This window comes from Amia ocellicauda, chromosome 16 (assembly GCF_036373705.1).
Source record: "Amia ocellicauda isolate fAmiCal2 chromosome 16, fAmiCal2.hap1, whole genome shotgun sequence".
Classification (NCBI taxonomy): Eukaryota; Metazoa; Chordata; class Actinopteri; order Amiiformes; family Amiidae; genus Amia; species Amia ocellicauda.
Window position 1 is genome coordinate 5115591 of NC_089865.1, and position 26998 is coordinate 5142588.

Sequence of the window (26998 nt, forward strand, 5' to 3'; positions counted from 1 at the left end):
CCCAGTAAATCTTTTGATTGCAACTCCAGTGAGAGACTGACTACATAAGTAAGTTTGAAATGTACATGCAATTACCTATTTATTCATATACCAGATTATAATGATTTAAATGTAGCCTTTTATATACGTTATTGAAATGTATATTAAGTTGAATCCCAAAATAAAGCCGATACTGATTCAAGAGAAAATTCTAACCTTGACTGAAAGAAGATGCATATTTATTGTGGATTATTGTGGAGCTTTTTCCGACACTAGAGATTGATGGTCTTCCAAATAAGGAACAAGTAGACATAACCTGTTCCTTCACCGTTCACTGGATGGCAGTAGCACTCTGTTCAAATGCTATCTGTCTGGTCTGCAGGTATGCTACCCTTTTGAATTCACATGGAGGTGTAATCACTTATCAGCCATTGACTTCAAAGAGTCATTCAGCTATTTTAAGAAACAACAATGTTCGCTGGGAGTTGAATCTGTTCTGACCTGATTAAACGGTTCTCTGGGTCCATTTCATAACTCATGAATTCTCTGACTCATGAAGAATCTAGATGATGTTTGTGTTTGTGTTTTCTCTGTTGCCACGTCAATGCAACCCCCCAGGTTTGTACTCCGAATTACAGCTATGGTTGTGCATTAGTGGTAACCATCTCCCAAAGCATATTTATGATGGTTGCTCTCTATCTGTCCTACAACATGTCAGTGGGGTCGAGTCAGGTCATTGGAAAGCCTCAATTTCTAAACACTTTGTACTTCTGATCGAATTAGTAAAGACTGTCTGGAAGTGTGTTTGTTAAGTATCTTGTCAAAAAAATTTAATGGTATTGTGACTGTTACTCCATATGTAGTCATCCCTAGAAACCAACCATATTACCACCTATGCATTTTATTTGTAGGCACTCCTACTACATTTCCTAATTCGCTTCATGTAAATGGTTTCTATTGGAACTGAGAATCTTGAATATTTCTTTTTCTGCCTTGGCTATTTTTGTCTGTATATTTACATTGTTTTCTTGTATCTAGTGATTGTGGTCTGCCCTACATTCTGCAAAAAAATATATTTTACTTCTGAAAGGTATTTCACAGTACAGCAGCATTGTGGAGTTGCGGTCTGGACTCTGGAGCGGAGGGTTGTGGGTTCAATTGAAAGTGGAAGACACTGCTGTTGTACCCTAGAGTAAGGTACTTTACCTGGATTGCTTCAGTAAAAACCCAGCTGTATAAATGGATAATTCTATGTTAAATAATATGATGCATGATGCCCTGAATAATGGTTTAACTCTTAAACTCGTATATATGTTGGGAGTAAAATGAAGACTGAATTGACAGAAGTAGATATCCTCCTATAGAAGCAGGACAGAATGTTCAGATGTTGCCATGTTTTCCCCATATTGTAACTTATTTAATTGTCATGTTTTTACTCTCATTCAATTGTGCAGTTAATTTCAGTCAGATTGTCTGTGTGGCTCCATAACGTGTCTGTATGTCTACACATCCACACAGGGGTGGCACAATATATACATATTTGACTTCAGGAAATCCACTCAGTGTAATTGATAGACAGGGCTTATAGTTTTATAAAGGAAGACGTGGTTCTCAGGTTCAGGTTTGGCCAGCCCCGCTCTATGCCTTTAAAACCTCAGTAGTAAAAGGTGAATTGCCCAAGGCTGCCGAGTATGAGTCAGTCCTCATGAAACCCACAGTGTTCACTTGATGTGATTTATTTTTTAGCCACTAATCACAATCGTACTTCTATCCATGAAGACTTTGGTAGTAATTAACTAATCAATTTCCATTTTTTTTAATAAATAAAAGCGCTATTGTCGACTTCATAAGCTGTCGATTAGTTTTTCTTAACATTTTCACTTGGTAAAAAGGTAAGAGATTAACAAATAGAGCATTTAATGCTAAAGTCATTACATTGCTGGCTTTTTGTACATCAAAAGAAGATATAAATCAATCACTCCTCTTGCAACCCTCTTAGAAATGAGTCCTTTATTTTTACAATGAATCCATTAAAGTGTGTTCAGTTTATATTGTTTAAATCCCATTAATCTGTTTGGCTTTTCGTTAGGATTTCACGTCCATAACTTCAACATTTATTTACATTCTGCTGAGGGTTTGTTAGCATCCAATTATATTTAGGCTTTGGGGTTTATGTATAGTAGATAACCATCATTACAGACTCCAGCTTTTCATAGCTGGGGGGGGCCAAAAAGTCCTATAGTGGGGCCATAGCATTTCTACTACAAATGTTAAATAAATAAATACATACATACACACATAACGCAAGTAACAGTAAAATACATCTCTTTTGATTAAACTTGTACCTTTAAATGTTTTTATAGGTTCAATAAAATATATAGTGATTACTATTGCATAGTAATGATTTAACCCATGAAACTAGAGTGAGGAAAAGATGCTGAGAAATGTGTTGTATCAAAACATGGGTTTCTCTTCTAAAGTTTCCAAAACACTAACCGCTGAAGTTCAGTGAGTGAAGACATGGGTGGAGAGAAATAGTTGATGCTATTTATTTACACCCAGTTTTCAAGTCAATATTTGAACCTACACTTGAGTTGCCCTGCAGCTGCTGTGTATCTCAGTTTCCTAGCCAAACTGAGACGATTTAAACCAAAAGGGTGGTTCTGATCCAGCCTGGTCCACTCAGTTGGGTGGAATTAAGAAGATTTGGTACCATTCCCCCCTCCCATCCCAGATTCCACTTCTTAGGTATATCTGTATTGTGAATTCAGGCCCTGGATGGTATATATTTTGGCAGAATATATTACATGTGGTCTGTTTTTTAACTGCTAACCCGAGTCTCATGTCAAGTGGTTCTGGAAACAGTATCAGTGTCAGGGCAGTGATACTCCCTCCTGATCCTGATAATACCTTGCCACTGCTTGCACGTCTTTAGAATTTGTAAAGTCTGCCTACTATTTTAAATCTGCAAGACTGTGGCTCTAATCAGGGCCACAAATGAGTATCACTGTGTGGCACAGTAATCTGTAAATTAAGTTTGCTTAGCTGTAGTGAAAGTGGATGTTCTTAGAATGTACATAATCTTACTATTTCTATTTTGGGACAGTGTTGGCTTATCATCCACAGAGTTCAAAATGAGTCACCATTTTTCTGGATTTTAGTCTCTCTAAATAGAATACACCAAATATAAAGCCGCTATAAATCATCCAAATTGAGGATTATATACTAAATTTTGACAAAATCGCAGGTTTTCTTTTATATTTTTAAGTGCACACCTGCAGTCTTCATGTTGCTTCAGGGGAATGTATGGGGTTAACTTTTTCAATGAACGCTCAGTCTGAAACCCAGCTGTGAACGCAGACCCGCCCACTTTCCCAAATCAGTCGTTCGCACAGCAAAACCGAGACGACTGACGTGTCTCCAGACATATGAAAATCCTACAATGGACTTTATCTGATTTAACATCCAATCAGAATGGGCCAGAGGCGGTCCGTCGGTATCACCCTTGGTTGAATGGCAGTACAAAGACCAGCAGCAGCAAAAGGGATGATGCATAATCAATACGGTGCACGCATCTCTGTCCTAGGTTGCAGAGTAGACCGTTTTAAACCCTGCAGTGAGGAAAAGCACCATCGTAGCGGAGTGAACACCAAAAGTGTGACTGCTGTGGACATGGATGCTCCCTACTGTCTGATCTGGCATGAATAAAAATCTCGACAGCTTGAAAATGATACTCTGATGTTGCTGTAGTGCAGCAGCTCATTGATCCGTAATCGGGGTCTCCACAGTGACAGTTTGAGGGGAAGAAAAGTGATTTATTTTTCACCTTCTGGACCAGCTTGGTGTTATCTTATTTGGACGAAAAAAACGCGTGTGGATTGTAATGTTCTTCCAGATGTCAAGGAACCAGGACGCAGAAAGGTGCACAGGTGAAACGGGTAGCATGGCAATGTCTCAGGAACTGAAACTGGCTTAATATCGTCGCCTGGCTGTGTGGAATCGCACTTCTCTATTTCATCTGTTGATATAGTTCACTGATTTTTTGATTTCCGGCGAAAAACCAGAAAAGGCTTCTGAGAAAAATGAATGGTTGGCAACGAATGGGCTGCAGGTGCAGTTTGAACTCGCACAGTTGACGAAAGGCTCTTTTTTTCCGACCATCTACAGAGAGGATTGATAGCCGATATCGTGACACTGGGAAAACCTCATGCGCAATCAATGGGAATATTGGATCAGAATGTTGTCAAATTGGAATGTTTGATCATCGTGTTATCAATTGGAATGTTGGATCCGAATGTTGAGCGGTTGGAATGTTGGGTCAGAATGTTGAGTGGTTAGAATGTTGGATCAGAATGTTGAGTGGACACATTCTAGAATTCGGCTACGAATATTGGAAGACCACGAAACATTTCCCAGGTGTTGACTTTTATATGCCTTATTAATTATGAAATGATATCAGCAATGGCTCTATTCCCCCCCTGTTTGATTCTTGGAGTTGTTTGCAATGACACTAAGTTGCAGTTAACATTGAACATGTTACACTGCAACTACAAGCGATTTGAAACCCTTGATTGGTCCTGGATGGAATCGTTTATTTCCCTTTGATAGTAAGTGACATTTTTACGAACCATGTATTAAATATTACGTCAAAGATGCTAAACCATTAAAACATGTTTAATATGCGGTATGTTTCTATTTACTAAAATATAGTACATAGGAAACCAAATACAATCATAAATTCTTATTTTTCGGTTAAAATCCTCCTTCGAAAAACCATCTGAGAAGTCCTCCCTTGTGTGATGCCCAGCAAAACAATAAAACGTGAACAGCAAAGCTTTGGATTACAGCTTAACAACAGTTTGAACTTTGTGAGGTTCTTGCATTTGCCAGAAGAACGGATTATAAACCTCAGATCCGTTTTCTGTGTTTAAAAAAAAACACAAATAAACACTCCAATAGACCAGGGAGTAAGGACAAGCTGTACCACTAACATTTCATTAAACTGGGCTAGGATTACAGTGGGACACAAATATTCAATAAAATCACAAGTTACCCATACTGCACGAACAGCTGGCTGTTTCTGTACGTTTTGGTTACTTTTAAGTGTATTTATTGTATTTTTTAAACACGAAAACAATGTCCAGATCTAACAGCGTGAGTCCACCCGACTTCGGTGCTCCCGGACCGAGGGGAGGGACCGAGCACAGATCCGCCTGGGGCGAGTCCAGGGCCAACGGGTGCCCCTACTCCGCCAGATCCTCCAGCAAGAAGCTCACCAGGTCCAACAGCAGATGGAGGGAAGATGATGACTTGGACCGGCAGCCAGGAAGAACCACAACCACAGTGAGCCGGGTCAGCTTCAGGTCCAAGTCTGCGTGGCAGGACCATGGGGAGGAGGGTCGGAACAACAACAGGTCGACTCCGAGGCACACGGATGGAGAAGTGAGACCTAAATCCGTGGAGCTGGGGCTGGAGGACAGGAGAGGGAAGCCCAAACCCGACGAAGATAACATCACTCCCGAAGTCCACTTTTCCATGGTCGAGTGCTGCCTCGGCGTGATGCAGATCTTCAGATCCAAGAAGTTTCAGTCGGAGAAACTGGAAAGGTTGTACCAGCGTTACTTTTTCCGGCTCAACCAAAGCAGCCTGACCATGCTGATGGCCGTGCTGGTGCTGGTCTGCGCCGTGATGCTGGGCTTCCACTGCGCTGGACGGCTGGACAGTGTCACCTACGTGGTGGTCTTTTCGGTGGCCATCCTTCTCGTAATCATACTGATGATCGTGTGTAACCGGAATGGATTCCACCAAGACCACATGTGGATCGTCTGTTATCTGGTCATCCTGGTGGTGCTGGTGGTGCAGATCATTGGGGTGTTGCTAGTGGAGCCCAGAAGTGCCTCCGAAGGGATCTGGTGGACGGTCTTCTTCATCCACATCATCTACACCCTGCTTCCCGTGAGGATGAGGGCCGCCGTCATCACGGGGCTGATTCTGTCGGCTATACACCTGGCCATCTCATGGAAGTTAAACCAAATGGACATCTATCTATGGAAGCAAGTAAGTTACCGTCTACTGCTTCGTTTTTATTGTAGAATTGGGTGTTCTGTACAGCTACTAATTAACAACTACATTCAAATAATAGATTTCAACAGATTTGATCCGATTCTATTGATGTATTATTCTTTAGTGGCTACTGAAAGACGATGCAAACTTTGTAAGGACTTTGAGGATACATTTGTTGATATTGCGAATTCCAGGGAATTTCATTGCATGCTCTGGCCTTTCTGAAAGGGATTTCTTCAGTAATTGACTCCTCTATTGACTTATCCGTCAGAAGATTTTTTTGGCAAATGAATGCATGCTGGCCAGTCTTCTCCAACCAATATTAACTTTAAGGTTGAAGGTAGCTGCCCCTAGCCTGCTGCCAGTCAAAATATTTGTCACTATATATGACTTGTAATGACACTTGCAATTGATTAATCTGACTTCTTCCATGTATGTGGGATCATACTGCTCAATTATTGCTTATTTTACATTTTTGTGTAAGACATTTCCAATTCCAACTGCTGACATTGATTAGAAATGTGGAATTGATCACCAGCATGTTCCAAATGCCCAATTTGCCAAGTTTTGAGGGGTTTCTGCACTAGTCTGTAACCTTTGTATTTCTGACCAGCTGAATATGTGATAATATAAGAACATACGAAAGTTTACAAACGAGAGGAGGCCCCTCACCCCATCGTGCTCGTTTGTTGTCCATTATAACTAAGTGATCAAGGATCCTATCCAGTCTGTTTTTGAATGTTCCCAAATTGTCTCTTCAGCCACATCGCTGGGGAGTTTGTTCAGATTGTGACGCCTCTCTGTGTGAAGAAGTGTCTCCTGTTTTCTGTCTTAAATGCCTTGAAGCCCAATTTCCATTTGTGTCCCCGGGTCCGTGTGTCCCTGCTGATATAATGTGAAATAAAAAATATACAGCTGAAGACACCTTTCATGGTTTCTTAGGTTTAATGATTTTCCATGGCTATCCCTGCACTCAGATGTGTCTAAGGCCGGGCTGTAGTGCAGCCCCTTGACTCCAAAGCTGCAGGCCAGGGTTGATGCTTGTTGCTATGGAAACAATGGTTCTGTTTGACCATTGCCTGTATTATACAATCTTCCTGACTGATGTTGTGGGGGTGGAAGGCAATTAGGAACAGATAAATAATTACTGTGTTTCTATTCAGCCACCCTTGTGCTGTAAAAAGCGACGAAACAAAATGATTTTACGGTTGATCTGAAGGAGTTATAGTAAAATCTTCTGTTGATCTACTGCAGAATGCAGTAACTGTCCTGCGGTATCTGTGCATATTGATATTTTCATGTTGAAAGACAAAACCCTTCATTCATTTGTAGTTGTGAATTTGTTCAATTATAATAAAAAAATTAAAAAATCTAGCCAAATACATGCAAATTATTATTTTCCTTCTTTTAACATAATACCTTTTTTGAATGTATAACTTTGTAAAGTTATTTTTACACTTACAAATCTTTGATCTTATGTGCTTGACTGGTTTAGTCAGTATTAATACACTGCAGACTGTTTTGAATGAAGTCCAATGTGTAACACCTAAGGTTTGTTTATTAGGTCTTTATTTTGTGCAAATTTTGTGCAATGTGCAAGTATTTTTGATTAAGTATTTTAGACTCTCAGAAAGGTGAGGTCTCTGAAGGCTCATGGAAGTTAGTTCCTATTTTGGGACTCATCATTCAGGCTTTGCAAGTTACACTTTAATTATTCAGGTTCGTTCGTGAGATCAGCTTAACCCCTTTGTTATGTAATGTTTATGTGCTGTGAATAACTGAACCTCCAGCCTTTTTGTGTTCTTATATTTGGCTGGTGATATGGCTCCCAAAAACTGGTTAATGTAATTGATGCTCAGCAGGTTAGTGACCCGAGCTGCAGTCAATTCCTCTTTTTTATTTTTAATACCCAAAACCTCGGAGAGCAGAGCCAAGAACTGGAGCAAACGGTGTCAGAAATGAACATGCCTAGTACCATATTGTGTTCAAAACGACATAAAAGAGAACTGTAAAAATGTTAAACAAGTTCACCATTTTAGCCTTGTGGCTTACAAATATATGAAGTAAAACTGTCTTTTGAATGGTATTTGAACGTGTACTTTTTCCACCTTATTTTCATATGCTTCATCATTTGCATTTTGCCATTTTGTTCACATTTTAAGTACATGTTTGACTCATTAGCATTGTTTATGATCGACTACCTTTCAAACCTGTTGATTACAGTAGTGCAGGGAAGGGTCTGTTAACAGTGTGTTTGGGCAAAGTCCTTTTGTATCGATCAGTCTCATTTTGATCAATGTTTATTGCATTCAGCACGAAGGTTCAATTCTAGATGTTATTTCATCCAACTGTTTGTGGTGAATAAATATTTATTTTTTATTATGTATCACTTTGTTTCCCCCTCAATTTGTAACTGGGAAGTACTGAACAACTCCCCACACACATTGTCAGAGCCACCCGCTACGTTTTGCACGGCAAGCTCAGAGTGTTTACAGTCCTCCTATCACAGCAGTCGGAGGATTTGTTGCAGATGCTCACGCTGTGAATGTACAGGCGGGGGAGGGGCCCCGGTCATTTTCTTTAACAGAAAAGCACATCCACCCCTCCTGGCTGCTGTCAGTCAATTGTACCGGCACTGGCACAGGCTGCGTTTGAGACACAAGCGGCCTATATGACACACCCTACACCCCAGCAGAATGGTTTTAGCACTTTGTAGCTTGGCAAACAAAATGTCCTTACTTCTATGAGTTGTTGTCACTGCAAATGTAGTGGAAGTAAAACCACTGGAAACTGGTCCAAACTATGTAAAATATTAGACTGAGAATGTATGAAAGCTGTTGGCCCTCAGAATATTTTACAAGAGCTTAGTTGTGCTCTAAAATATTCAAATCCCATACTTCAAACTAATTTGGTTAATATCGGCAATACAGTTTGCATAAAATTGCAATCTAGAGAACGTGTATGAATGTGACTGGGTGCAGGCAATACTTTAATCTAAATGGGTTCTTTTAGGAAGGTTTTGCAGTTGATGGCTTCACAGTGGCTTTATGCAATGCATTTAAATGTTCTCTTTTTGGTCTTTTATTGCCTCTTTCGATTTTACGTTTGGTTTCAAAAAAGGTGCAGAGTGTGGAAGTAATCAAATACAAGTGCCCTTTCTACTGATCATGTAAATATCACTGTCCTAATTAGAACCACCCAAAAAAATAGCGGACGGGCTTAGTTTTATACAGAAGTTGCTCCCTGGAGTTAGATTTGTAAAGTAAAACCTCTGATCATTGTAGCTGAAGTTTCCCCATAAATTAACATGACGGTTGTTTTTAATAAAATGGCTAGTTAGCATGTAGCAATGTGTTCCTTCACTGGGGTTCTCTGGCTTCAATATAACACGCTTTTTTACCTTTTTACAAGCAGCAGTACATTTACTAATTCTGTTGTTCTGTTGTTCCGTTGTTCTTTGTGCACTGTGCGGAATGTAAATGTGACGCTTGGTAACTAATCTTTTCTTTCCATGTAGCACCGTAACTACTCATGTTGGTCATAGATGTACGCTTTTCAATATTTACAGTTTTTCTATTGTCCATTTGAACAGAGATCGCTATACATTTGACCAGTGAATAATTTTGAGAAGATCGAATTCTAGGTTGAAACCTAGCACTGTGATGAACTGAAGTCAAGTAAAAAGTCTTCTAGCATAGCCCAACTTCCCAATATTGCCAGCTCAAATCAAACGCTTTTGAAGTGTTACAAAACATAAAGATTGATATTCTCCATGTGTTACAATTTATCTGAAGCTTTTGAAGTTCATACCACAAGCCACTAGGAAACCTTGTCGGTAGTCCTGTATCCATCTCTTATATGGTGGGCTCGAGTCATATAAACAATTGGAAGTTACTAGGAGACAACATGGGAGTGAAGAGCTAAATTCCCACTTGGGGAATAAAGAGCCATGCTGCTCGAGGCAGTGGCTTCATGGTACACTGCCAAGCTACATAAACCAGCAGCCCGATAAGCAATTGTACCGTTTCTGCTCGAACAGCTGAGTTTTCCTGCTTTTGTTTGTTGACTTGTTTGATTCTCCCGCTGTGTTGACATAATTCCCCTCTGTGGCCGATCAACAGATGAATGCCATACGTTTGCCTAAGAAACACTACATGTTCTCTGAAAATAGAAACTGAGCTTTACTCTTCAAAGCCCAGTGGAAGAAACAAAAATAAGCTTAACCGTAGATGGATGAAATACAATCATTAATTATTGAGTGGAATGTTAAAACCACAATCTATTTTCCTGTGAGTTGAGCATGTCCGCTGTAATGCCAGTGGCTCCAACAAGATCTTGTTTGTGCTCTGAAAATGTATTGAGGTCGGGGTGATGAATTGGCTTAGTTTTGTTGAAGATTAAGACAAAATAAATGGCCTCAGCCTTAATTTTAAATCAACCTATCTGTGTTGCATGTGAAAGGCATTGTGGGAATTTGCTGCAGTGTCAGTTTCTCTTTCCACAAACGTGTTTCCTTTTCTTTCCTGCATGTGATTTTGATCGGTTTCTTATGATTTAAGTCGTTTCCACAACAGCCGAGGATTTCTGGAGGAGACTCTACACAACTAACGACTATTATTCATCCCAAATACTGTCATAAACCCAGGAGTAAGGGATTGCAGCTTTAAACCGTATTAACAAATGGACTGCTGTATTTCTTGACTCACTGAATCTCCTTTCAAAATCACATGCTAACATCATGATCCTATAAAAACAGAGCTTGTGTTTGTTTCAGTGAAAATGTCATTACCAAACCGTTCTACTTAAGTCTATAGCTCAAAATATCCTCAATGCACTGACATTGCAGACTTTTACTGTCAGTTTCTTCTTATGAGTTTGATTAATATGATGCTAAATAGAGGGATATTTAAAATGAGTGCATCGCTTTATAGACCTCTTGAGATAAATATAACCAGCGTCAATTCCCTTGTAGACGGGGCTGCCCCATTTTTTCTGGGAATGTGGCCATTAGTCGCCACAGAGATCCGATGGGTTGGTTGGATAAAATCCAAGACCTTGTGCACCACCATCTATATATATATATATATATATATATATATATATATATTACAGTGAGGGGAAAAAAGTATTTGATCCCCTGCTTATTTTGTACGTTTGCCCACTGACAAAGAAATGATCAGTCTATAATTTTAATGGTAGGTGTATTTTAACAGTGAGAGACAGAAAAATCCAGAAAAACGCATTTCAAAAAAGTTAAAAATTGATTTGCATGTTAATGAGTGAAATAAGTATTTGATCCCCTATCAATCAGCAATATTTCTGGCTCCCAGGTGTCTTTTATACAGGTAACGAGCTGAGATTAGGAGCACTCTCTTAAAGGGAGTGCTCCTAATCGCAGCTCGTTACCTGTATAAAAGACACCTGTCCACAGTAGCAATCAATCAATCAGATTCCAAACTCTCCACCATGGCCAAGACCAAAGAGCTGTCCAAGGATGTCAGGGACAAGACTGTAGACCTACACAAGGCTGGAATGGGCTACAAGACCATCGCCAAGCAGCTTGGTGAGAAGGTGACAACAGTTGGTACGATTTATTCGCAAATGGAAGAAACACTAAATCACTGTCAGTCTCTCTCGTTCTGGGGCTCCATGCAAGATCTCACCTCGTGGAGTTTCAATGATCATGAGAACGGTGAGGAATCATCCCAGAACTACACGGGAGGATCTTGTTAATGATCTCAAGGCAGCTGGGACCATAGTCACCAAGAAAACAATTGGTAACACACTACGCCGTGAAGGACTGAAATCCTGCAGCGCCCGCAAGGTTTCCCTGCTCAAGAAAGCACATGTACAGGCCCGTCTGAACATCTGAATGATTCAGAGGAGCTCTTTGGCATCAACTCAACTCACCATGTTTGGAGGAGGATGAATGCTGCCAATGACCCCAAGAACACCATCCCCACCGTCAAACATGGAGGTGGAAACATTATGCTTTGGGGGTGTTTTTCTGCTAAGGGGACAGGACAACTGCACCGCATCAAAGGGACAATGGACAGGGCCATGTACCGTCAAATCTTGGGTGAGAACCTCCTTCCCTCAGCCAGGACATTGAAAATGGGTCGTGGATGGGTATTCCAGCATGACAATGACCCAAAACACACAGCCAAGGCAACAAAGGAGTGGCTCAAGAAGAAGCACATTAAGGTCCTGGAGTGGCCTAGCCAGTCTCCAGACCTTAATCCCATAGAAAATCTGTGGAGGGAGCTGAAGGTTCGAGTTGCCAAACGTCAGCCTCGAAACCTTAATGACTTGGAGAGGATCTGCAAAGAGGAGTGGGGCAAAATCCCTCCTGAGATGTGTGCAAACCTGGTGGCCAACTCCAAGAAACGTCTGACCTCTGTGATTGCCAACAAGGGTTTTGCCACCAAGTACTAAGTCGAAGGGGTCAAATACTTATTTCCCACATTAACATGCAAATCAATGTATAACTTTTTTGAAATGCGTTTTTCTGGATTTTGTTGTTGTTATTCTGTCTCTCACTGTTAAAATACACCTACCATTAAAATTATAGACTGATCATTTCTTTGTCAGTGGGCATACGTACAAAATCAGCAGGGGATCAAATACTTTTTTCCCTCACTGTATATATATAATATGTATTTACATACACACACATATACATACTTTCAATTAAATGCATGTGAACCTACATTATATAGTCTCACAGGGATTGACTGCTACCAGATTTCCTATGGGTCTAAGACTGCAGAGTCCCGCAGTGTGTGTCCTCCATATAACCTTGTTGCCATACGCATACTGCAGTGGCTGAAGGTGAGCTATAGGAGTAAATCGCTTTGAATTCAAGGGCTGCCATCCCATAAGATGTGCCTCTTAACCCTATCACTCTTTAATGCACCAGTATGCACAGCCCAAATGGGATTTCCGATTTTTGTTTTTCATTTCACCTCCTTCCAATATCATAGGTGTCTAAACTGTTGCACCATCAGGTAGTGAAGAACAGCATTGGATGATAAGAGAGCAGCACTGTACTGGTCAGGGCTGAACCTGCCTGTGTTGATTCTCATCTTTTACTCCATCTTTTTATTAGATTTTCATTCTCCCCCACTTAGTCTCCTGACAGCAGTCGGTCCGTGCCACCGTCTGAATCTGAACTGTCAGCCCCTCGCCCCGAGAGCCCGCACTGCTCTTGGATGAGAAGCTTTTACTGGGTTTCCAAGAGCCTTCACATTTATTAAGTTCAGTTTACTTTTGTATTTTTTCTAACAGAATGATTGTATGTTTAGGTACCTGGAGGAGAAACCAACATGGCTCCCTTCCATTAGGCATCATCAAGGATATGCTTATCAATGTAGCAGTAATGGGCTACTTCTGTAAACTGTATACAATGTTTAAAAAGCTTACAAACAAATTCAACAGAGTCGTGAGCCAATCACATATCATGTCCATTTTGGGGCTTATTACACTTCTCACTTTTAGTCACTCTGGCCACTGGGAAAACACGCAGGGAACGCAGTCTCTCCTGTGACACCTCTCTGTGGTTTTCTCTCCCCACCTGTGATTAATTAGAAGATGCGGCGGATAAGGAAACCACTTTGTGGAGGTGCGCAGATCTCCCTTCGGAAGGGAATACTAGAAACTGCAGAGAGTAATTTGGCCCCGGTCCAGCTTTCGCAGGGTTTGTGGCGGCTGTAATTGAATTGTCCTGTGCTGTAACGTGCCGACTCGCCAGAATTTCAAACAGATGTCCTTCTTCTGACAGACCAGTTATTAATTTGCTGACCCACATTTTGACTTTGAGTTTTAACCCTTAAGATGGGTGGACTTGTGTAGAACATTTACGTTTCGGAATGAAATGTTTATTTTATTTTATTATCATTAGGTGAGCCCAGTTATGATATTAGTGTAAGCTGTTGTAGGTTGTATTATTCCTCCAATTAAATTAGTTTGATTTTCCTTCCACCTTGGTTTCAAGACAAGCTAATAATTTTCCAATGTATTTTTGTTTGTTTTTTGTTTTATTATTCAGGTCAGTTCTCCTACACTGTAATATACACTCACCTAAAGGATTATTAGGAACACCATACTAATACTGTGTTTGACCCCCTTTTGCCTTCAGAACTGCCTTAATTCTACGTGGCATTGATTCAACAAGGTGCTGAAAGCATTCTTTAGAAATGTTGGCCCATATTGATAGGATAGCATCTTGCAGTTGATGGAGATTTGTGGGATGCACATCCAGGGCACGAAGCTCCCGTTCCACCACATCCCAAAGATGCTAAAGTGTGCCAAGAAAACATCCCCCACACCATTACAGCACCACCACCAGCCTGCACAGTGGTAACAAGGCATGATGGATCCATGTTCTCATTCTGTTTACGCCAAATTCTGACTCTACCATCTGAATGTCTCAACAGAAATCGAGACTCATCAGACCAGGCAACATTTTTCCAGTCTTCAACTGTCCAATTTTGGTGAGCTTGTGCAAATTGTAGCCTCTTTTTCCTATTTGTAGTGGAGATGAGTGGTACCCGGTGGGGTCTTCTGCTGTTGTAGCCCATCCGCCTCAAGGTTGTACGTGTTGTGGCTTCACAAATGCTTTGCTGCATACCTCGGTTGTAACGAGTGGTTATTTCAGTCAAAGTTGCTCTTCTATCAGCTTGAATCAGTCGGCCCATTCTCCTCTGACCTCTAGCATCAACAAGGCATTTTCGCCCACAGGACTGCCACATACTGGATGTTTTTCCCTTTTCACACCATTCTTTGTAAACCCTAGAAATGGTTGTGCGTGAAAATCCCAGTAACTGAGCAGATTGTGAAATACTCAGACCGGCCCGTCTGGCACCAACAACCATGCCACGCTCAAAATTGCTTAAATCACCTTTCTTTCCCATTCAGACATTCAGTTTGGAGTTCAGGAGATTGTCTTGACCAGGACCACACCCCTAAATGCATTGAAGCAACTGCCATGTGATTGGTTGGTTAGATAATTGCATTAATGAGAAATTGAACAGGTGTTCCTAATAATCCTTTAGGTGAGTGTAGTTCTGGGGTCATTCAATAATGGCTGAAGGAGGTTCTTGGATAATTATCAGTTTCTATTGCCTTTTGTCTGGTAACCTGGTTCAAGTCGGGTTAGAAGCAGGAACAAGAATACCTTCTGTCAGATATGCATTGTTGTAGCTGCAAAAAAAAGTCCTATGGATCTATCTATCATTTTTAAGTGCATGTGTTACATTGTTTCACAGCGAGTTTGTTTGTGTCTTCTGTGAATGTATGTCCTATTCAGTAGCTTAGCAACTGGTGCCTACCTATCCATGTGTAAGGCTGCATATATTTTTCTTGTATGAAGTTTCTACTTCTTTTGTTCTTGGATTCCTTCAAGTTAAGCTGGGCCACATTTTCAGTAATCGCCAAGATAACAAATGTCTGACTCTATTATGGCTCCATGCCGTACTCTAGTGCTTTCCTTTAAAGCAAGATGTCCGAGTTATCTGGGAGGGATCGCATCCTTGAAAAGTCACCTCTTCATCACACATTCATAAGGTTTGACGGGAAATATTTTGAGCGACAATTTCTTAACGCGGTATTTTGAGAAAATACTGCTTAGAACCTTCAGCTTCATTCTTTTCTACTTTCTTAAAGTGTGTTGGAAGACTGTTAACATGAAACGGGTAATAAAAGTGATTTAGCGGAAGGAATTTTCTTTCCCATATGGTGTGACTGATTTGTTAGAGAAACACTAAGACAGCAGAGCAAAGGTCATGTTTGCTTTCCTACCTACAGCAGCAGCACTTTCCATCCACTGCCGTCTGCCAAATGAAGTATAGCTCCTGTGACATCTTTTCTAAGTGGCAGCTGCTTGACTCAGTTCACCGAAGTGAGCTCTCTGTGGGCTCGCTCCACACATGTGCTCAGCTACTGTCGCAATAATCAATAGAAACTGCCGAGACAACCAGTAGAAAAGCATGGTTTGATCTCTTTTATATTCTGCCTCAATTAACTAATTTTGTACTCGAAACATGACAACACGGTAAGATAAAATCCTGGCAGATGTTGGAGGCCCGTTGTGGCTCTCACTCTACAAAGATGGTCTGTTTTGTATTCCTCTTCAGTTTCTTTTGCTAGAATGGTGTTTAAGCATTAGTATGAGGAAAAAAACGATTAAATTCACTTATTTCAGCATGTCTAGCTAGAAAAATAAACATGTATTGTAGCAAGAGAGGTTCGCATCCTTTTCTATGCCCAGGTTCACGCAAGTTAGCCTTCACTGGTCTTCCAGCATCTTTGCCATATATCAGTTACCTCCAATAAGGGTTTGCATTGTTGCTCTGTGACCTGTTTAATTAATAATTGATATGTGCTCTAATTGTACAACTGAATTGATATTTATAATGACATCGATGAAGCATGTTTGACATAGTCGGCAATCAATACTTGGCTACCTTTTACAATGTTGCTGCTCTGAGTCAATAAATACATAAAGATATAAGGTTTATCTTAAAGATGTATTATTTTCACTTCCTGAAATAAACTTTTGTATGTTGAATAAGCTATGATAAAGCCTAAATAAAGGCATCTGCTAATACATAAATAATGAGATTATTTGTATGTGATATATCAATTTAAGGATTATAAAAGCTCTGCTCTTTCCTTAAAAAAAGTATAGCTTGTCTTAACTACCGAGTCATCAAAAATGGCTTTACTTCTTACCTGTACTTTTTGTTTATTTTTTATAATTCAAAATAAGCTTCAAGGATAACTAAAAGCCTTAAACACAGAATTATTCACTTATCACAGGGATAAATATAAATTAACCTGACACCAACATTTAAAGCTAGCTCTCTACAAATCTGCACACTATTCATTTAACCTGGTAAAAAAGCAACCCTAACCTTAATGAAAACCTAAGTTTACTGGGGACTCCAACCCTAGTCTGCACCAAAATTTTGCACAATTGCTAAAAATAATGGTCTATAAGCAACCTAAATCTAACCAGTAGACTTCTCCTACCGTAACCTAATTAACATTTAGCTTTTTGGATTTCACTTTTATTGTGCCATTTTTTATTTTTTATTTGACAATGCAAATGTTATGTTTTTGGGTAGCATTTTAAAAAATATGCACATTTGAAACCGTAAAATATTCAGTAAAGAAATGTTTTCTACCAGAGTCACACATGTCTGTACATCAGGACAAGCTCGGGTTCCCCGCTGAAAGCAGGCCTACATATTGATTTAAAGTTTCTAATGAGGTGGCCGCTGTTTACAGCTGAATGTGTATTTTCCGTTGCTATACCTGGCCCAGGTCTAATTTGGGGATTTCTCTGAGGAAACCCTGATAATGCTGATAATGCACGGGAAAGACATTGGAGGTTGATGAGGCTTGGAATAGTCCTCACCTGTATCTTTTGATGAATAGGGACAGAAATCATTGTTAGTCTTAATAAAGATGATTCGACTCGGCCCCTGTCGTCCTCGGCACAGTCGACGCCGTATCCACGGGAGTTTTCAAGAGAGTCATTATTTTTATGGAGACTGGAGTATCCAAATGTCGATTCTCTGTGGTTCTGTATGCTTCCTCTGACGCAAGCACACACACAGAATCACTTGCTCAATTTTTCCTTATGGCAGGATATGTCAACAACCCTTATAGTTGCTTTTCTGCTCTATGTCCTAGCCACTGTTTTTTTTTCTCCCACAACCACCTTTGTGCAATGAGTTCGGCCTTTTCCTCCATATTAGTTACAGCAGGAAATCTTCAGCGATCGGTCAAGTGTTCAGTGTAAACCACAAAGTTGTGATGTGTAAGTGTCTCAGGCCTGGTTGTTTGAGACTCTAAATGCTGTAGCCCCCATTACTTTCAATCGTGACAGTGAGGGAAGGGGTCTTTTTAATTTGCCCAAGATCACCCGAAACAATCCTAGTCTTTAAATTGGAGATTGTTCCCTGGATTCGGAGGCTGTGTTTTTTAACACTAATCATCCCCTTTAACACATCTCTATGGCCTGGTATCAGAAATCAATTCAGGTACACACTACAGTACTGTCAATCAGCTATTAATTTGTGACTTTTTTTTCGCTCCTGTAGCTATCATCCAAACACAATTTTATCACTTTGGTTGTTGTTTCCATCAAAAAAAAAAAAATTGTACAGCTTTCACATTGTGTCTAAAGTCACATTTTGATACGTTATTTACCCTTTACTTTACTGGAGCTGCTAATTTTGGCCACACACACACACACTTTCTTCATCAATTCAAAATGCCCACCGTGGGAACTGGTACACAGAGTCTGTCCTCTTACACTCAAAATCTGCAGTTTCTCCTTTAGAGTCACAGTGTGAAAAGTTTTAAATAATTAAATATACATTTTAAACCACTGTGCAAACATTTCAGTAGTTTCCTACAATAGTCGTTCTACCTGAAAACCATGTGTCCTTTTATGTAATTAGGGAAAAGAGCTGCCAGGTCTGACTAAGCCTTATCTCTGTAAAATCCCAAAAGCACACAGATATCTATTTTAGAGGTAGGTGTGGGAAAACCAAGGCTGAAATAAAAAATAAATAAAAAACAAATCCATTACTACAGACCAGTGGTTTGTGAATTGTTTTTTTGCCTTAAATGATATGTATGCAGGTAAAAAAAAAAAAGAAACAATTACAGATATTCACAAATGATTTCAATTAAAAGTAATTAAAAAATCCAAATATCTAGTTTTTGAAAGATGAAGAAAAATATTCGTAGTTTTTTGGCATCGTCTTGCAGTGAGTCGAGCCAATTTCAGCATCATTGTAATGACAGATTTTCCTCTATCGTCCCTTGAATATTAGCCCTCTGTTTTCCATCAAGCATGATCATTAATTGTTTTATATTTTACCATTGTAATGTGTGCTTTTGAAAAAGAAACAACAGAATTAACACAGAATTGAACTGCACTAAAATAAAGCTTTTCCTGACTTTGCACCTCTGAGAGTTCTTGCTGTTTGCATGTGTGTCAACAAAACACATTTTTGGCTACTTTAAACGACTTTATCTTTCCAATCTTCCTGTCTCATCTTCCCGTGGTTTCTGTAATTCCATATGATCTGGTGTAGAACAAAGTGCATGTGTTGGAATTGCAGAACATAAACATTTTCTTAGGCATTTATTTTCCCCATCCTTTTTTGTACAGAACTGGCAGCACATCCTCCATCTTTTATAATGTAAAACTGTTTCCTAGCTCATACTGAAAAGGCTGTGCTTCTCTTTATTAAGTCATAATCGATTACCTAAGCAAATAGTCCATATGTATGTATCCATAAAATAGAAGATTGTCAAATTGAACAGCTTTTTAATTACAGGGCTCTTGAGCTATTGAAAAATACTAGATAATGGGACTTTGGGGAGGATACTTACATGAATCTTTGAGTTGCCACTGTGAAATATGAAGTAGTAGTAGTTTCTTTGGCAACCATCATGTTACAGAAATCACATAAGTCGGGTAATACACTCCCTTTATTCTCTCCTGAGAGCATGTCTGAAGAGAGTTTATTTTTATTATTTTATTTTTTACCTCACAGTACACAATTTGTGATTTTCTAGTTTTCTGACATGGTCTCTGAAGGCAGTTTGAGAGGCGCAAGTAATGCATAATATCTTGCTGTGAAAGCTGCCTCAATGCAAGAAGACAAATATTGCTTTTAAACATTGTATGGATGTCAGTTCCAGCAGTAGTAGAATGTAAATGATGACACCTTATCTCTAGGTTAATTGTTATGCTTCTCACATAATAAAATGTCTCCCGCTCTCTTTATGAGCTTTTTTTGTTTGGGTTTTACATATTAACCTTGAGATGCCTTAGAGAAGACACAGACTGAATTTCTAATTCCAAGACTTGGAAGTAAAAATATACCCACACCTGAACAAGACTTTAATGTTGCCGTGAAGGAGTCGGGCAAATGCAGAATAAATCTATTACCTGATTCCCTACAGATACCCTCGGAACGTGAGTGTGACAGAGAGACCCGTCTAAACATGGCTGTTTTGTCTTGATCTTTATTAGAGCATCACATCAGCAGATCACAGATGGCCACATGATTGGGTGAAAAGGATTATGGGAGTTGAATCCTATATAAGGTTGAGCCTGACCTGTACAAAGGCAGTGTGAAGGTAGAGGTGGTACAGACAGGTCAGTGCTGCACCAGCCTTTCAAAGGGGTAGTTCTTGCTTGTGTACTCTGTGTTATGGTGTTGCTAATTTTCTTTTGGCATTTTACATTTTTTTTGGGGGGGGGTCTACAATTTCTAATGTTTATTTATTTTTGTGAAACAAATAGTTTCTTATTGCAAACTGATTTAGTATTGCTGTTCATCCCTGAAAGGTCAAACCTAGTCACTTGGCCTGGTGACATGGTGTCAGTAGTGGGATTTATCCATGAATTTGAATCCTGTGTAACTTTAGTCTGCTGTGTTTTTACCATTTATAATGGTAAATGAAGTGACACCATAAGCCAGTCTTACCTATGCTGGACTGCCCAAGAGCATGGAATAAAAACTCTTACTGTCAGGGCCCGCTTTTTCTTTTATGCATTTTTTAAATTGACAATTTATTTCACAAAGTACTTTCAAAGCAGCTTATTTTGGATTTGCAGGGAAGGAACTGAAAGATGTGTGCATACATTCCTGCATGAGCACTTAAAGAATCCACACGTCCATTTGGATGTTTTTGAAGTGATCCTCCTAATACGATTTCTGTTTAAGAGGGAATAACTTAACTCTGTTTATCTGATGGCCTTGTTTCATGCACTTGGAAGGCTCTCTGATTCAGATGTGTTGCTTACTGTAGCCTCTGGTGGTGGCTGACCTGTAGTCCAGTTTAATTACTAAACCAGTGTACTGTGAAGAAGCATTTGTTTCATTTGAAACATTCTTTACTCACACCCAGAGGGGCATCCATCTGCCATCCATCAATAAGCTATGCTCATATATCTGTTGTATTTTATGGACTTAAGACTGTAAGTCAGGCATCAGTGAAAGAAACTTTTACATTCGGTTACACATGCTGTAGCATTCATCCGGAAATCTCTATTGATTCATGGTCTGTAAGCCATGAGTAAACACCAGGGTTTCAGTGTCTTTTCACATAATTATCACATTGACACTGCAGAGACCAGGTTTCTGCTTTCATTTGAGATGCATTTTGAAGTTTAATTATGGGAATCCACTTTGATAATGTTTGCGTTATTGCTGAAGATGCACGGTGCGTGGCTTAACCTTTTGATCGGTTTGCTCTGAAAAGTGGGAATAGAACGTATTTCAAAAGCAAAGTGCTAGGACAAAAACGCTAAATAACAATGTATGCTTTTTATTGAGCATTTGATTTCATCCAATGCATTTCTTTCTATGCAAAAAACAAACACAAAAAAATGACTCAATCTCATAGATCATCTTACTCACATTTGCAGTAGCAATATCCAATCTTACAACGATATGCAAGCTCAGCCTGCAGAAATCATTTGCTTGAATGGAATTGTAAATAAGAACAGCTAGGATTTATTGAGTAACATGTAGGGAGGAATCGATCTTGAAATTCAACTTAGTAAACCCCATAGACTGATTGTGCACCCTTCTGGTCCCTGTCCTATCTTTTAATCATCAGCTATGTGTGTGTACTGTATATGGGGCATGACTGAGTGAGTCTATAGTGCATTGGAAACCCAAGCCTTTTCATGAAACTGTTTCAGAGGGGACAGAATTGATGACTAGAGAGGGAGCAAAATCTGCAAGGTCATCAACATTACTCTCAGGATTTTGCAAGGTCTTGCTGCACATTTCCAAAGAGAAAGGAACCTCATGCTGAAAATCTGCATCTGTTTAAATCCCAAGTGGCTCTCAAGCCTTGCCCATCTTTTTCTGGGTCTCCATTTCATGCATGGTCATTGTCTCCACATCTAGGTGCCCACAAATGCAAGCAATGCAAATGTGCCAGATCCTTCAATTACGTTGCATTCCGATTTTGTTTGTTTTTTAAACTGTAGGCATAAGTGGACACAAAGAAAGTGATTTAATTTTAATAACTGGCATTGAAATGTGTGACTTGCAATGTTTGTTTTAGTTTGTATCAAGGATCTGACATCCATGCACAACATGTATTTAAACCCTGAATTGGTTTTCTGTTCCACTGATCTGGTGGTGTTTGTGAGGGAAAGGGAATTTTCTCTATTGAGATTAATTGACCATTCAGTGACACGAGAAGAAAAAATGACTGTTGTAGCTCTAGTGCATAATTCATGCTGTTTAGACTTGATATAAAAGGACCTTCAATTTGTTTTGTTTTTGTTTTTATATACAAGGCTGAAACTAAACTGACTATTTTTATTGGTGATAATTAAATCATTTTACTCTTCTAGTGGTGAACATCATCTACACAGAGTTATTGAAAGCAATTCAATTCTCTTGGATCTTTACTACTGACACTTCAAGAAAATATTTCCTGAAACTGCATCCCCTTGACACACCAATAGAAAATATGACTTCCAATCTTGTAAAACCCACATTCATGCGTTCTAAAGTTTATCCTCCCAAATGCTGTCATTTGTGACCCTAATTGCCTTCAGTTTAGCAACAACTTTCATTTGCATTACAATCAATTGCTTCGACGGTCTGTGTTACTGACATTTTATATGCTTCACTGCTATATTGGGATTGAAGGACATAAGTAAACTCTGAGATGATCCTAATTTAAAAATTTTAAAACGTGACCAGACCATTATAAACAGCCCTGAACCCATTCTTGTGCAACGACTACATGGCGGCTTTCACAGCAGTAAACTCATACCAGGTGCAGACTGAAACTTTCACAGCACTGGCCATATATCAATATGATCTAAATTCTCTGTTTGGTAATAAAGAACACATTTAATGCATTCCTTGTTTTTGGATCAGTGCATTCTCGCAAAGAAAATTGGAAACGCGGGCCAATATCTTTTTTCAATTTCTGGGAAATAATGACTTGCCATTAAAGACTGGTGTCTAAGTTATTGATTATATTGCCCCTCCTTGGATATTTACTTATTTTGAGTTTTACAAGCTCAATGTTGGATGCAATATGAATGATTTAAAATTCTGATGTAACTAACCGCTAAGAAACTAGAGTGACATTAAGGACAACATTGTGGTTTAATACGAAATGCTGATGGAGGTGTTTTTGTTTAAGTAAATCTTCTGTTTATAAGAGTTCTTGCCAGTGAATAAAACAAGGATGTTTTCAGCAGTATGTCATGTTCATAATATTTCCTATGGATGGTAACACACATCATAGCAGTTTTTACAATCTGTAATATATTGGTTCATTCTGTCCTTGAGTGGCAGTGCTTGAATTCTGATACACATTAACCACAAATCTCTTCATGCCTGAGAAACATTGAGAAGTACACTTTTTTTTTTTATTTGGGCCATATATGTTGTAATGTAACCCATCCAGCATATATCAAATGTCAGTGTAGGAACTAAGATAAAGGCTGTGATGGATTTGCATCTCAAAGTTCTGCAATAAAAAATTAATACGGCCTTCAAATATGAGCTGCCTTGAATTTCGATTTACTTTCGGCATGATTAATATTCATAAATTCGCGATAACATTAGTGCCAGGCTCCTGTGTACTATTTGGCAGCTTAGAATTGCACCATGTACAATCTGCTCTCTGACTTTCACACAAAAGAGCGGTAATTAGAAGTACTAATGGGATGTCCCCTTCCCAACACTTTTGGATCATATTGAATTGTCAGTGCATAGCGGTTCTGAATAACATTGTCAATTACCCATTTTAAGTCAGTTCACCCTGTCATAGCTATGACTCTAATTACTGGCAGGTTGAAATAACCTTTCTTTTGTTCACAAGTATTACTAATGCCTTATACACTTCTTCTTGAGACCAGTAATGCGCTCAAATTACAGCTCAAGAAAGGCCAAGGCTATACTAGTTGCCGGTGATATCCATGATTCTAGGTCAGTCAGTTCAAAACCATTTTTCATCTGCCACTGTATCTTCATTTAGCCAATAAAGCAAAGGGAATGACCTTGTTTCATGAATGCTGTTCTGATTGATATATTCTGACCTATCATTTACAGCACCTGCTTTAAGTTTACAAAACGAAATGGGATACGACAATATAAATCAGTCGCACGTTGGTGAGAATCTAGCAGCTCCATGTTGATCATGTCTACAGTATCTGGACAGATGAAATGCTAATTATTACAAACAAACGACTTTGGGATGACCTTGCATAATAAAGTCAGTAGGAGAAAAGCGGGAAACAGAATCTTTAACAGCGGAAATCTTCTAAATTTCACTTGTGAAAGCAAATATTACAGACACTGTGACGTGATTTTTTGTATTTTGCATATTTTTCTATTTTAAATCACATCCTGTAATACATAATGAAGTATGCCAACTAACCGTGTAATCCTTATTCTCAAGTCGTCGAAAATCACAGCGCAACCCCATGACAATAAATGCAGGCTGGCCCCATTGACTCTGTTCTATTTGTGTGTGTGTTAATTATTGTTTACTTTTATGGCTTAATTAGTAAGACTTAAAGTGTGTGTGCCTCCCACGCAGCAGCCCTCTTCCTTTTTTCCGGCCGGCCATGTTTTCACTGTCCTCTGGCCCTAGCTTTGTTCTGCCTCGAGCATGGCAGCAGTCCATCAAAGCGCACACACTCGTAAGACGACACTGGGGAACTGCTTTGTCTTTCTGGGCCACGATGTTTGTGAGAAACATGAATGGAGAAGACCTTTTGGCACTGTGTACTTATTCTGTGTCATTTAATTTGGGGGGGAAAAATGTGCTTCTGTTTATGATTTTGGTCTTAATTATATTAGGGTTTACATTCCGTGGTCCATATAATTCAGCGACTGCAGCTTCCAGTGACCGGCTGAATGGTTTCCACTCAGCCTTCGACATGGGAGACTGAACACAGCGGTTCTCTACTGTTTGCAGGGCTACTGGTACAAGACTTTGTGAAAACAAAGAGTGTCAAGGTAACAAAATGTAAATCCTGCAGCCTCTGATTTTGCTGAAAATCATCACCTTCTTTTGCAAGGGTTTTGAACGCCATGTTTGCACAGAGCTGACCGTGTGGCATCCCTGCTGTTCCCAACACACGGCCTCTTCCGGACTGAGTTACTGCTGTTTAATAAGCAATTTGTGTGGCTGGGTGTCACCTGTGTCATCAACAGAGAGAAACGGGCAAGGTTTGCAAATATGTGGTGCTTTTAAATGGTTCGTTCCCTTTGCTCTAGTTTGGAATAAATGTAATCAGGAAAAAAAGGAATCCACTGCCAACTGGAAACAGAATTCCCTTTTGTAAATTCTGTAGAAGTTCCACAGCTTTCAAGTGCGCTGTGGGCATTACTCTCTGGAGCTCAACCTGAAGTATACACCATTAAAATGAAATGGGCTCTCTGAGCTGCAGTGTAATTACTTGTGGCTTGATAGATATACATTCTGGTCTTCCAGCATCCTGAGTATCCTGCCCAAGGCAATTAAAAACCAGTGAAATGGCAAGCGAATAGCTGAGAGCGCTCTCCTGTCTTCTACAATGGCATACTTCAGGAGAGCTCCTTCGCTGCGCTGTAATCTGCCTCGCTCTGTGAATTTGTGGTGTCCCAGATTACAGTTTCACAAATCTTTAGGCTAGGGTGGAGACTTGATTTATTTTCGACCTATAACATTTAAGAATATGTTTAGTACAGCTGAAAGAATGTGGTTGTTCTAAATATAGACGCATCGATTTAAAAGTCAATTTCTTAGTTTAGACCAGTATTTTCCTCTGGGGGAATTGCAAACTATTTTAAGATGGGTAAGATAATATGAACTAAGGATAGATCTAATCTTAGAGCATGTTTCTTGTTTGGGGAAAAAAAGCTGTAGATTTAGATCAAATTCCTGCTTAACTGATACTTTATATGGAATGAATTCTTCATTGTTTTTCATACAAATCAGTGAATACATTTCATAGAAGTAGAACACTTAAGCCTGTCATTTAAAACAATAAAGGCTGTCCAAGTTTAATGTTCAACAACAATCCTAATTTGAGCTAAATTGATCGTGGCAGTCATCTGTCCCAGACCGCCAGATACGTTCTAGTAGTTGATTCTTTCTAGTTTTACACAGAATGTATAAAAATGCTGGTACCAGTAGTACAGTACAAATTCTGTGGCCCTGAATTTATTTTATTAATGTGGCTCAGGTTTTTAAAAAAGAAAAAAAAAAACAGACCTGAGTTGGAGTGGTTTAAGCAGGGGGTCAGTCAAAACAAACACTATATGTCATTTTTTATTCTAAATTAAATGATGGTTTCATTGTTGCCTAATCAAGTGCATTACAATCATGGATTGTAATACCCAAGGAGGTTTTGGACAGATTTTCTATAATTTATGTAATGTGCTTTGGTGCAAGATGATTAGAAAATTGCACCTAAGTGTGTGATTATTAGAATATGTAAGGGACGGGTTTTGCGATGAACAGAATCATTACAGTTGTGTTTGACATTATGCTAATTGTTCCAAAAGAATGGTGTTATCATGTGTGGCATAATAACAGCAAATTATACATTGATCCTGCATTGGCATGATCCGCTTATTAAAGTACGTTGTAAGTTTGTGCATCTGTTTTAATGGAGTCCTTCTCAGATTGAAACAATGAGGTTTATTTTTGGCTACTGAGGCTACATTTGTTTAAAACCCTGACTGTTCAAGATTATGTATGTGTTCTTGTGAGTCTTCATACTTCATAACTGCAATCAAAGTATTGGCCTAGTAAAAACAGTGGGGATGGTTGATTTTTGTTTTAAGCAAAACCAGATGTGAGACGAATCGTAACCTTTGTCCTTCTTGAGCCCCTGTAGTTTAGTTTTATGCAACCTATGCCTTTTTTAAATATTTTGACTCCTGCCTAT

General features: G+C 39.3%; 1 protein-coding gene across 2 annotated transcripts in view; it reads left to right on the forward strand.

Annotated features, from left to right (window-relative positions):
• The first annotated feature begins 3528 nt into the window (after window positions 1-3528).
• The window catches only part of adcy5 (adenylate cyclase 5), a 79018-nt gene continuing 55548 nt past the window's right edge, over window positions 3529-26998 (forward strand). For both annotated transcript variants that reach the window (XM_066687460.1, XM_066687461.1), the window contains exon 1: window positions 3529-6036. In XM_066687460.1, the coding sequence (XP_066543557.1) occupies window positions 5116-6036 (921 nt within the window). In that variant the 5' untranslated portion in view covers window positions 3529-5115. The remainder of the gene's footprint in view (window positions 6037-26998) is intronic.